Source organism: Electrona antarctica, assembly GCF_951216825.1.
Source record: "Electrona antarctica genome assembly, chromosome: 12".
Classification (NCBI taxonomy): Eukaryota; Metazoa; Chordata; class Actinopteri; order Myctophiformes; family Myctophidae; genus Electrona; species Electrona antarctica.
Window position 1 is genome coordinate 33,041,501 of NC_136793.1, and position 12,979 is coordinate 33,054,479.

Sequence of the window (12,979 nt, forward strand, 5' to 3'; positions counted from 1 at the left end):
CCTGACCTTTCCAGTGAGTGCAGGAAGTCAGACATGCTCTTTCTAAAATTGGCATCAGCGACGTGCAATGCCCCGCAGACGATTCCCAGCATGGTATCTGGCCTCTCAGCCTACCGAAAGAGAAGTTGGCTCATGACATCACATAAAACCAAGAGACTAATAAAACATAAACTTAAGTTATACTGTATCCCCTTTAAATAAAAAACATTTGCCTTATGAGTAACTTACCTGCACTTTCTCTGCAATGAGATGATCCAGCCAACCAGTGTCGATCTCGTTGTTTCTAAAGCTCTCCGTCTCCAGCAACTTTATTAGGTATTCAACTGTGGTCCTGAAGTCTCCTCTGATGCACAGCTCTTTCATGGCAACCACCATGTTTCTGAAAAATATTTTTTTTGCAAAATGTTTAAAGGTAAAATAATTGGGACATGTTGGCTGCATAACAGCATAATCTATGTTGTCAAAAACATCAAATAATGGCTGAGATATCGGTCTGGCTCTATAATATGGTAGCCAGTTGTTTGATCATGGTCAGGTATTGCCTACAGCAGTGGTTCCCAAACTGTGGTGCGTGCACCCCTTGTGGTGCGCGAGTGCCTTCTAGGGGGTGCGCGACATGAAAAGGCTAATGGTGGTGTGGTGCTATGTTATTTTAAATATATTATGCCAATATATGGCAAGTATATGCAGAATATAGCCCATGCTGCATCTATATGCCATATTCAGGTTCATATATGTGCATATATGTGGATAAATAGGAAATATATGTCTCTATATAGCGTATGCAATTTATATTGTGGGGGGGTGCATCAGCTAGGTTGGGGGGGTGCATCAGCTAGGGGGTGCATCAGCTAGGTTGGGAGGTAACAGGGGGTGCATCAGCTAGGTTGGGAGGTAAAAGGGGGTGCATGGCAAAACATGTTTGGGAACCGCTGGCCTACAGTAATTGCCTTATGTCCTATTAGCTCAAAATAGACATTACATGAAGCACTCACAATAGCTACAACTAATCTAGATATTGTTGCAGCAACAGAACAATAAAGAGACTCACGAAATAGCTTCCTCACGGTTCTCCCCCCAAGAGAAGCAATGTCCAAACTGGGAGTCTGCAAACTCATGTAGGCCACCTGTGGCCCCAACACTGAAGTAACCCCAGACATTTTTACTGCTCCGAAAGTTCAGCTCCTGGACAGTACCTGAACTGGGCTTGAACCCCTGTAAGTGACGACCACAAGAACAGATCACTGAGATCAGTGGTCTGAGCCATTAAAAAATATATTATAATAATTAATAACCTAGTGTCAGGTATTGCATGCTAAAACTGTGGGTCCCACCTCATCAGGGTTCTCGCTGGTGATGCGAGCAGCTATGACATGCCCTCTTGGACATGGTATGCATTCTGGAGCTTCAAAGTTTATGGTGCCGACGCCCCATGGGGCCTCTCCATAAAGCAAGCGGATGTCCTTAATCCTGTAGAGGGGAATGCCCATCGCAATCTAGATGAAACAGTGAATTAAAATGAGGCAGGTGTGCAGCTCTATGTGCAGTTTGTGTACTGTCAGTTGCAGGAGAGTGATTCATAGCATCATGACATATTTTCATTCCTATGGTGTCATTATCCTACCCAGTAGGGGAAGTTACCTGTAACTGTGCAGCAGGCAAGTTAACATCTGCTATCATCTCTGTACAGGGATGTTCAACCTGCAAGCGTGGGTTCAACTCCAGGAAGTGGAAGCTTCCATCTTCCGAGAAGAGGTACTCTACAGTTCCTGCACTCACATAGCCTACCATCTTTGCCAGACGAACTGCATACTAGAACATAGAGGAGGCATCAGACTTGTAAGAATATGAAGATGATCTCGGAATATCTAAATGATTACACAAGTTTATTGAGGTTGCACATAACATCCATAAAGCAGCTCACCCGTTCCATCTGCTCAAATGTTGAGGAAGCTGCTATAGTGGCAGGAGCCTCTTCAATGATCTTCTGGTGCCGTCTCTGGATAGAGCAATCTCGTCCAAACAGGGATATAGCGCTGCCATACTGGTCAGCCAAGATCTGGACCTCCAGGTGGCGGGCATGCTGGGCCAGCTGCATGATGAAGATGGGCGAGCCGGGCACCTCAGCCTGAACCTGCAGCCAAAGTGTAAGCCAGACAGAGAGAAACGCTACAGATCTTCAGGTCCATTATCACCAAAATACAAACAAATCCAAAATACTTAATTGAGAAGCAGCATTAAGAAGAAGACAAACCTGTCTAAATAAGTTGGGAAAATCATCAGCACTCTCCACCTTCCGAATACCCTTCCCACCTCCACCCGCAGAGGCCTTGATCACAACCGGATAACCAATTCTTTCAGCTCCCTGCATGGAAAAAGCACATGATATGCAAATTTTATATCTACAAAAAGACAGACAATGTATCCCATAAGAAGTAATATAGGATATATAGGTTATAGGAATGGCTCAAGCCTGGATATCTTTGCTTATAATCCTTACCGCCAAACCATCATCTACGTCACACACACAGCCTTGAGCGTAGACCTCTGGAGGAACACTGATTACATTGCCTTGTGTTTGGTCTTCTTCTGCCCAGTCCAACCTCAGACCTGGAGCACAAACAAATGCAAGGTGAGAAGATGAAAATGCTGACATATACAGTATATTACTGCAAAATCTTATTTTGGACACCTACAGAAGCACGGATATGAATCATGTCATTTCAGAACATAACACACAGCGAGTTTACATACATCATTGGTGTGATCTGTGTAATGCCGTACTGTGAAAATAGCAGATCAAAATGCTCACAATGCGTTGCATCCACAGCGTGTTGTGAGCTTGTAGATCGGCTATTTTCGGCACACGACTCCATTGTATAACCATAAAAGTATGGCTCTAGGCAGTATGACACAACTGAGATAATGAGATGAATAGTGCGTCACCTGATCCAGTCCACGGCAATGTGGGAATGCCAGCAGTCTGGGCCACGATGGAGGAAGCCACCTTATCACCCAGAGCCCACATGGCCTTACTGGACGGCCCTGAAAATGATTAGACAACAGGTTTAAACAAAGCAAATTAACAAATAAAAAAGATTATATAGTGCCTTTTGAGAGTGGAACATACCAATGAATGATATTTCCGCCTTGCTCAACAGTTCAGGCAGTTTGGGATTTTCCGAGGCATGACCCCATCCAGCCCAGACGGCCTGTTAGAAGCGATAAACAGTTATTGACAGTTTCCACTAGGCACCAATCGGACAAAGACTAACATGAGATGATTCTACTAGTACATCCTCTATCTCCCTAGAATGTTATCATTCTGAAATAGAAGTCATTGTTCTTGTATCAATAATAAAAAGTTTAGACATTACTCATTCTTGAGATGATGTCATTGTACTAGGCAAGTTTCTGAACTGTCTCTCCTCTGAGAGTGAGACACAGGACAAGTATACAAAAATGGTACCATCTTATAATGAACATTAGTGGTGTGGTGCTATAACGGCGAGCCGTTTATTATTGTTTTTTTTATGTTGTTATTTTCTGATTATGATTCGTTAAATATATATATGTACTTATTCTTATTTCCATATATATATTTACTCTAGATTAGTTCGCTCCTTACAGCTATGGAGCTAAGTGTGTATTAGGACTGTCAGCAGCCCTGGTAGCTGCTGTGTGTACTGATTCTGTTCTCTCAAGTCCAGATAAAGAATGTCCCTTCTCGCTCGCTATACCTCGCGAGAACCGGTGGAAACCTTGTGAGATGTTGATCCCACCTCATTGGCCAGACGGTCATGTGACGACTCGTGGCCAAAAAGACGTCATTCAGCATGTTGTACTTTGAGATGACTTTCATAATGACACCGCTAACCTAGGCACTAGCTGTTGTACTTTTCGTTGTGTTGGTTAAGTTACTTTTCCTTTCGTTTTATGTTAGTTCCCTTCGGGAAGGAACGTTAGGTTTTAGTTGTAGCTTTCCATCTTGTCTGCTTTGTTAGGTTAAGTTTATTGTTTTTGTCTCTCCATTTCATTTTGAGGGAAACCACATCACTGTAAGTTATATTGTGCCACTCAGCTATTTATAATATTGTCTACTATTGATCCTCTATTATAAATGATTGCTTATCTATTTGAAAGTCGATTAACTTCCATCAATGTGAATGAGCCATTCTGTGAACAAACCCTTGTAACTCTGTAAGACTTTTGCAAACTCCACACAGAAAGGCCCTTTTGGGCGCTGTGAACTTGTGTGAAGATGCAGAGGAGAGAACACGCCCCCAGCGGCCACAGTGTCCCCGGCGGGAATCAAACCCAGGACCTTCTAGCTGTGAGCCGACAGCGCTACAGAGTCGTACCGACTGCGCCACCGTGCCCCCACTTTACTTGTAAAACTGTGATGTGACAACAAAGCTGATTCTGATAACAGGAGTAGAAACATGATGGAGACAGACTACATACCTGTACTGGGATTCTCTTGGCAATGTCCACTATTAGTTCTACATTGGCATAGTTGTTATTGTTGGGCCCACCTGGAACAGGTACATAATGGTCTGCCATTTTGATGTATTCTATGGGGCAAAAAAGAGACAGACACAGAATTTGTTATGGTAGGTACTGCAGGTCTACAATAAGTCAATGGTTATCATAAATAAATACAGCTGAGTTGACTCAAACACGCTCCCTCTCTCCCTCTCCTCCTGACCCACATACATACAATATTTACATACAAACAAATTACATAAAAATGACTAAGTGACCTGCATTGGCTTTCAAGTCTTCAGGGGTAACCATGACGACAAAACGGATGGTCCTCTCATTGCGAAACATTTCATAGGACCAGCGACGAATGGAACGCATACATTTGACTGCTGCTATACCATTGTTGGCTATTAGTACCTGTAACAGAGAAAAAGGAAAGCATTGGATTTGGCTGAGAAAGACAGGGTTTTTGAGGTAGGGTATCATTTACTGCTGTAATGCTCTTGCTACCCAACAGCATCTACAGTATGACATCCAAGTCTCTTACTTTGTCAATGACACGGTTGCCTCCAAAGCGGGTAACAAACTCGGCAGGTGAAGCCACAGTGAAGTCTCTCTGGAGATCCATTTTTCTATGTTCTCGTCCTTTCTTCACCAGATGCAGGCCAGACATGCTAGACCTAGAGTAGGAAATTAAAGGTTGTTCACCAGGTCATCATCATCATTAACTTTTATTTCTCTTCAAAAAAAGTCAGGAATGATATCGAATTACAGAAGTTTAAAAGGGACCAAAGATTCAATAATAAATCAAATGCACAGGATATCATTATATAAAAACAAATAGATACAAATAGAAAAACTTCACAACATTAAGGCAAGATTGAAAATTAAGAAAGATATGTTATAAGACTGTTCTGGCATGCAAAAAAGAAGAAAAAAAGAAAAGAAAATATTATTAAAGTCAGAGGTTAAAAACACCTCCAATTAAAATTAGCAAGCTGTGAGATCAGGCTTTTGAACTGCTGAGAAAGCACAAACTTTTAACAGGGTTAAAAGCAGTGTTATGGATTGAGCGCCTGAAAAAAAAAGATACTATAATACACACAGTGAAGACATATTCTAGTCAGCATACAGTACATGCTGAATCCTACATTAGTCTAAAACTAACCTTCACATCATCATACGTTGAATATCTGCATCCATAATGTCAAATCCAAGAATGAGTAAATGGCAGCAGAATCTGAGTGCACGATACCTCTAGCCTACATATAGGCTAATGAGCACGTAGATCTGTAGCAATACTTTGACACAGATGAACTGCTAAACTACCACAAGGAAACAACAGTAATGGAAATCAGTAGGGAAAGTCAAAGTTCAGTCTATACAGAGGACGATCCTAATTGGGGCTGCCAGTTCAGTCTTGCCTTATCTGCACAAACCTAACTACTACTGTAATCTGATTGGCAATACACTGTTACCCACAGAGATTAGGCAAAGCCAAGCCTGAGACTCTTGGGTGTGGCATCAAAATGAAAAATCAACCAATCAAACATTAATGTATTGTCAGCTAAAACAGGCATTGCACGATTGTGGCTAAAAGTATAATCCATATTATTTTGGTTAATATTGTAATGACCATTAATCAAATATTTTGGTGATGATGATTTTAGTTGAAAGAAGTGTTCAAATTGTCTTAATGTCTTTGTTGCTCCTTGTATTTATCCGTGTCATACAATGGCCTCTGCGTTATTGTTATATCGTGAGGAGATGAGCTTAAGGAGCAACAGATTCCAAATAGTTTTTCTGAATGAATTGCCAGATTTTGCAAATGTGAAACAAAATCACAATATTTGATTAATTGTGGAGCCCTAGTTTACTACCCAATCAGAAATAAGGCAACAGGATAACACGCCGTCGTCAAGGCTAGCCAGCGAGCTCCAAAATATTTGGAAAGAAATGTTATTTGGCTTGTATGTGAAACGATAGAGCTGTTATAGTGCAGTGCACACAGTCAGCTATAACCTTATCATCCATATTCAATGAATAAAAGAAAAATCACATTAGGTACCAAAATGGGCTTGTGTAGATCATTACATTCAGCAAGTAATAATTTGTGTTTATTGAAAATAATGTGATGACTTCCAAAAGTCTGCAATCCAGAAATTGAAAAAGTCAAGGAAGAGTAAAGGTCCCTGCACACTGCTGTGTTTTTCGGATTTTTAGCAGCATTTTTCCGCCGGTTTTCTGAAAAACACATCCAGTCTGCAAGGACCTTAAGACAAGCTTAACTAAGCCTGGACTACACAGTTTCCAATGAATAATGCAGGGTCCGCAGGTGAAGATAATTTAGTATAATTTAACCTAAGTAACGTGTGAGAGTGCTGTCTGGCTGGTACCAGTCTCTCTACTCATCCAATTAGATTGAACAAAAAAAGCTTCAAATTCCTTTGAAACCAAAAGTGATGGTATTGCAGAATAATTATTAATTAAACTAAATTGTTATTATGGTTGATTATATCGAACCTTTATATTTTACCATAACTTATTGTACTTATATAATTCATTATATTTGGTATCTTGTAAGAGCCTAGATGTCTCCACTAGGCCTGATAGCTATTGTTCTGGTACAGCCTATCTTGTTATGGTTCAGCTTGTCCTTGTAGCACCATGTATAAGTATAACTATGGTTTGAGACCTGTTCTCCTGGCAGAACTACCGTAACACCGACCTGAGTGTTATTATACTTCTACCCATGATATCATGTACATTAAAGAATAAACCATCGGCCCATCACCACCTAGAATATTGTCTCGTCCCCTATTGATTAATTGATCCAGATTTCTACGTCAGTCTATAGAGGGTATGCGCATGCATAAAGTGAGTGGCAAATACAGTGGCAAAGTGAGTATAACGTTGTTTAATGTAATCAGATAGGACTTTTCTGTTTGGATGTATGGGCTGTCAAGGCCATAAAGTAGTTTTTTGCCACTCAGTAGGTGTTCCCGCATAACTTCAGGGTATGATGATTTCTAGAGCAGGGGTTTTCAACTGGTGGTCCGTGGACCACTGGTGGTCCGTGACGGTAGTGCATGTGGTCCCTGACCATGCATTTAGCAATGTAGGAAAGTGAATCTTTTTTTCTTATTGACCACTAGTTGAGAAACAGTTCACTAAATGACCTGTATAAGATGAGTCATGTTGTCAGTTACTGGGAAGTCAGACACGGTAAAGGGAGTTAGAATTTCAAGGGGACGTGCACCGCATCGCCTGGTTGAGTCACCATTATTAGGAAATGTGCCCATAACAATCGCATGTATCTGCTTTGCAATGAATCAGTTAACATGAGTTTAATATGGAAAGTTAGGAGAACAGAATAAGGGCAACCATCTGAGAAGAATAGATCAGTGGTGCTCAATCTTTCTAGAGCTCTGGAGTCTGGACCACTAGCATATCTCAGTTCAATCATTTCATTCAATTTGAACTAATTCATTGAACTGGTAAGCCAGAGTTATACTTTTTTGTACAACGGTGTTGCGTGTGTATAAGAATAGACAGTAGTGCAACTGTGTGGGGAACGTGAGAAAATCTTTTCTTATCACCCAAACTATGAAAGAGAAAAAGAACTGTCCTAACTTTACTTCGCAGCTCTATCAAGGTGCTTGAATCCATGCACAAAACACAAGCAGTACCACGGTAGATATCGCTCCATATACCTAGTTCCTTTCAAAGCTGCACCAGAACAGACGACCACTGTGTAGAAATTGGAACTTATCACTAAAACACCTCTTGTGTTGCGACAGTATATTGTGGGTAAGCAACATTATGAGTATAGCTCGTTCAATGAGTCAAGATTTATTTTATTTTATCCCCAAATATGTTTTATTGATGGGAGATTAATCGGCAAACCGAATCGGTTCGATTAATCAATCAGACCGATTAATTAATCGGTCCGATTAATCAGTCTGTCTTTACAGATAAACAAGCCCAAAGTAACAGCTTGAACAGATCTACAAGCTCACAATATTAAATATAAAAGGTATTTATGTTAAATCTGACTTGCCTAAACCTGCAGTGCAGATACCCTGTTACATGTATTTTTCAGAATGGACAAAATTATTATAATTTTTCAATACAGAATGAGATCATATCGACATTGGTAATATCGGTTATCGGCCATAACAGCAATTAATTATATCGGATATCGGCCAAAATGTCTCATCGGCACATCCCTTTTTAACTTTTTAAAAACCTTTATAATATATTGGAAGTCAATAGCTGTCGAATCAAGTTGAAATCTTGTCCAAATATGGAGATGCCTGACATCATACAAACAAGAGAGTAGTACTACAGTATGATACTGTAGTACTACTCTCTTGTTTTATAATCCTGTGTGACTTTCACTTGGTTCCTTTCTGGATTATAAAAATACAAATAGATCACAAGCATCTTTTATCAGAAAATAAGTCTTTAAGATACTCGCTTAATGATCAAACATATAAATAAACTGTTCAGATTCCTTTATGATAACAAGTCATTGCTGGAAAGAAACTGCTTTGAGCAGGGCGGGGAGAGGGGGGGTATTTCCAGACGAGTCCTGCACAGTTACGTAACTATAGTATAGCCAAATTATCACCATGCATAAAATGTTACTACATATAGTCATCCTTAGCAACAAACAAAAACAGCTAAGAACAAACTACTCATATGCTCAGGTTTCAAACTTCCCTTTTTTGTTTTTGCATTATTTCAATTTCAAATCGGAACCGTGCAAAAAGTGGAGCAAGAGTTTCAAATAACAAAGAAAGATCTAATCACAGCACTAACCTCTTGAGATACTGAAACCAGTTGAGAACGGCATTGCCATCTCCCTCCATGACAGATTTTCATGCACACTTAAAAATGCAGTTTGCTAAAACAAAATCTAGAATCAACAAAGAGACTTCCATGAGTTCCTTCTTCTCAAGCAAAGCAGTCCCTCCCCTCTCCCCTCCCATGTGTAAAGCAAAATATCCTGTTCCAACAGATCCACATGGAAATGGCATGGAACGCTGTACACAGACTGTATCAGGCTATAAACACAAACTTGCCAACAGCACAACAACCACATCAGGAATTCTAACCTGACAAAACATCAGCTGTTCTTCACCAGTTGAGAAAATAATCAGACTAAAGTTTCACATAAAAAAGCCAAACCCTTCATTTGCAAGTTAAGTTCATTATGAGTAACAAACAGGTTTCATTTTACACATTGGAGCAAGCTGTATGCATGCATGACCACCACTCATCAAAAGATTATTACCCTAAAAACAAACATGCAGATAAGGATAGGCCACTTCGCCCCAAAAATAAATAAAAACTCTTACCTTTCCGTACTGTTAATACAGACATGTCAAGTCAGATAAAACAATGTGAAGTTCGTCACTTAGCTAGCCACTACCTGAACATCCATCCTGTAAACCTGTCATTACTCTGGCTACAGAAATTAGGTGCAATTATGACAATCTGAGGAGAGGTTTGATAATTATTGCATATCATGGAACAGTGTTGTGTCCTGGACAGCGACCACAGTTTTCAAAGTCAAAGGCAGTCACTTGTTCCAATAATAGTGCAGGGCTGTGAGGCATGCAACAATAACACAGGTCAGCTGATCACAGGCAGCTTATGGAGACAGGGCATTTGGGAGCACTATGACAACGTGGCTGCATGTCCCGATTACATCCGACAATGGACTGCTGAGCAACAACACACTCTACTGTCCCAGTAAAGTAAGCACATCTCACTCACACCAAGTGACCACATGTCTCTAATTCAGCAATTTACTCACTTGCCACAGTTGCAACTTCTAGACTGGCCACTACAATATGTTCTCTATTCATGGATAGTGCAAAGTTCCACCCTGATCTAAGTCATGAAGTTCACTTTAAAATGAGAAGCTTCTGTATGTGAAACCTTACCTTATTCCTGATGAGGTGGTCTTTGATGCTGCACGGAAGGACTGCAGTGGGACAGTGGAGCTGGTGGTCGGTTGCTGAGATGCACCAGTTGGAGGTTTGGTGACCACGGTCTCTTCATCTGAAGAATTGTCCTCTGAAGCGCCGAGAATGAATTTGAGGGGTTGCCTTTTCCTGGGGCCTGCACTCAGTGCACTGGCCTTGGGCATGGTGACTTCAGGTGGGGTCTGGCAGGTATCAGGTGATGCTGACAGCTGTTCTGGCACCACCTCAGAAGCGGCATGTGAAGGTTGAGTGCCCGGTGTTGAGGTACTTCTGGCTTGAGGACAGTTCTCCTCACTGTCATTTGAGGTAGATCTGGAAGGTTCTTTTGGAGAAGGGGTGGGCGCCTCCACATGGGTAGCTGGGGTACCACAGCCAGAAGATTCCTCTCCTTTTCCTGGCATTGTGGCAGTCTTACTAGTCTTTCTCAGAAGCCACAAGATCAGCAGGCTTAATCCCAAAACTACAACCAGGAGCATTCGCAGACATCCTTTTAAGACTGCAATGAGAACAAAGTCAAGATTTTATAAAGTCAAGATTTTATGAGTCAGTGAGATAAGCGATAACATAAACCTTTTCGGGTTTAACCCCCCCCCCCCACTTGAAGATAAACAAGTGAAGAAATTCTTAGATTAGAGCAATTCGTTTTTGCTTGTTCGGCTTGTTCTACACTGGGTACAAAGGAGTTGGGAGACATTTCCCTGGATCAGTGACAAGGTCAGAAATCTCAGGTACAGGAATGCTGAGTAGACTAATCATACCCAAGACTGGTGCATTATTAAGCACATGTCTTAACCACAATCCTATTAATTGGACATGCAACAAATAGTGGAAATAGTTTATCTACAAGCTCACATGTACATTTTCACTATTTTGAACATTGTTGCCTATAATGGCATGCCCAAAATAGGGACACCAGGTTGAAAGTGGTTAATATGCAGGGTACATCCACTTTGTAAACCCATACCCAAATATACAGTTTATATTATGTACAAGCAAGGAAAGTAGCATGACTTTCATGAAATATTACCTATATTAAATTAATTCAATTCTGACATTAAACAAACATAGGCAAATGGGAAACCTATGCACTATGCAGTCTAATTTGCATTGTATTTATGCATTAAGCGTGTCAGTAGATGAAGACAGTTACGCAGTCTGTCAAGGTGCTGCCAGGACAGGCTACTCCAGTAAACAGTCTCTGGACAGCTGACAAGAGGACTGCCATGTGGGGTAAAGGTCGACAGTGAGGGGGAGGAGAGTGGGGGTGGGAAAGAGGGGGCACAAGCATCCACATTAAAAAAGCTACAGCATTTGAAAGCAGCATAAGAAGACAGAAATATTAAATTGGGGAAAATTGTGTTCTATCAGGCAAAACACATAATTCTCACACACTACAACTACCAGAAACAGGATATCTGTCTTACTCTTGCAAATGCATTGATAAGCTGCAAAACGCATTGATAAGCTGCAAGGGCATAAGCATGCCCTTGGTACTTCTCTACACTACACTACAGCACTTATTTGAAAGGGCAGGCCTTCAAAATGTGAGGCAAACGTACGCCTATTATACTGCATGCAATCACGTAGAAAAACAAATAGGCCTAGCTACTTAAAAGTTACTTCCCATAAAGTATAGTGTGAAATATTAAAGTATATATTATTATTAATGTGCCATTTATTAAATAGCTGATCATGCCGCTCATGTCCCAAACTAACCACTTTAATAGTGCAACACCAACAGTTTTAGTTAATCTACAAAAAAGCAAACAATTAAGTTAAAACTAAATTTAAACAGCTGCATGGACTTCACAAAGATCACATCACAGTTAACAACCCAAGAGGAAGGCGTGTGTAATGTGAAACAAGTATAACTAAACAAGTCCACCGAACGAAATAATCATACTATTTAGGACATAATCGTCTGTTTGTATTAACTTGGCTCACATATTTACTGTACACAATTTCCGATCTAAGGCATAATAACGGTAATACAGGCATGCATTCTGTGTTGTCTCCGAGTCCTTGCAGTGATGCTTTTTGGCAATACATTTCACAACATGAATAACGCCACTGCAGTCCACTCACCAGCAACTTATTGATATTAAACGTCACTACGCTTTGTTGATGTTGAGTCAATGTAGCCAGACGAGCTACCAACGAACGCTACGGAATTCTAACCGCCCCTCTTATTTATCCAAACTCTTTGTCCAAATTCCAATACGTTATCTGTAATTAATGTTTAAAACACGCCTCCCCGAACTGCATTGTTGTAGGAACTAGGAAGATGTTACTGTTTTCATAATGATAATAAATGCAGCTGTAAATGTCACAGCGTCCTACTACCAAAAACAACCTATGTGAGCGAGTGAGTGTGTGACTGTGAATAATATCGCCACCATCGGTGATAGTAAACATGTGCACCACCATGACAAAAATATGACGTGCACTTTGTGACAAGGAGAGAGGGAGGGGCTACGCTCAGGAAGCTACCCCATGAT

The 12,979-nt window shown here is 40.7% G+C and overlaps 1 protein-coding gene across 5 annotated transcripts in view; it reads right to left on the minus strand.

The window, feature by feature from the left end:
* acacb (acetyl-CoA carboxylase beta) overlaps positions 1 to 12,855 on the minus strand; it is a 29,085-nt gene extending 16,230 nt beyond the window's left edge. For 2 of the 5 annotated variants that reach the window (XM_079516732.1, XM_079516731.1), the window contains exons 1-15: positions 12,567 to 12,855; positions 10,440 to 10,977; positions 5,033 to 5,165; positions 4,764 to 4,902; positions 4,465 to 4,574; positions 3,131 to 3,212; positions 2,947 to 3,045; positions 2,501 to 2,610; positions 2,255 to 2,365; positions 1,925 to 2,134; positions 1,642 to 1,812; positions 1,335 to 1,496; positions 1,052 to 1,215; positions 229 to 379; positions 7 to 110 (exon numbers count right to left, since the gene is read on the minus strand). In XM_079516732.1, the coding sequence (XP_079372858.1) occupies positions 7 to 110; positions 229 to 379; positions 1,052 to 1,215; positions 1,335 to 1,496; positions 1,642 to 1,812; positions 1,925 to 2,134; positions 2,255 to 2,365; positions 2,501 to 2,610; positions 2,947 to 3,045; positions 3,131 to 3,212; positions 4,465 to 4,574; positions 4,764 to 4,902; positions 5,033 to 5,165; positions 10,440 to 10,957 (2,264 nt within the window). In that variant the 5' untranslated portion in view covers positions 10,958 to 10,977; positions 12,567 to 12,855. Of the gene's footprint in view, positions 1 to 6; positions 111 to 228; positions 380 to 1,051; positions 1,216 to 1,334; positions 1,497 to 1,641; positions 1,813 to 1,924; positions 2,135 to 2,254; positions 2,366 to 2,500; positions 2,611 to 2,946; positions 3,046 to 3,130; positions 3,213 to 4,464; positions 4,575 to 4,763; positions 4,903 to 5,032; positions 5,166 to 5,653; positions 5,724 to 9,309; positions 9,407 to 9,848; positions 10,059 to 10,439; positions 10,978 to 12,566 lie in introns of those variants that run through there. The other 3 variants (XM_079516735.1, XM_079516733.1, XM_079516734.1) reach the window with 3 other exon arrangements.
* Between the last annotated feature and the right edge of the window lie 124 nt (positions 12,856 to 12,979).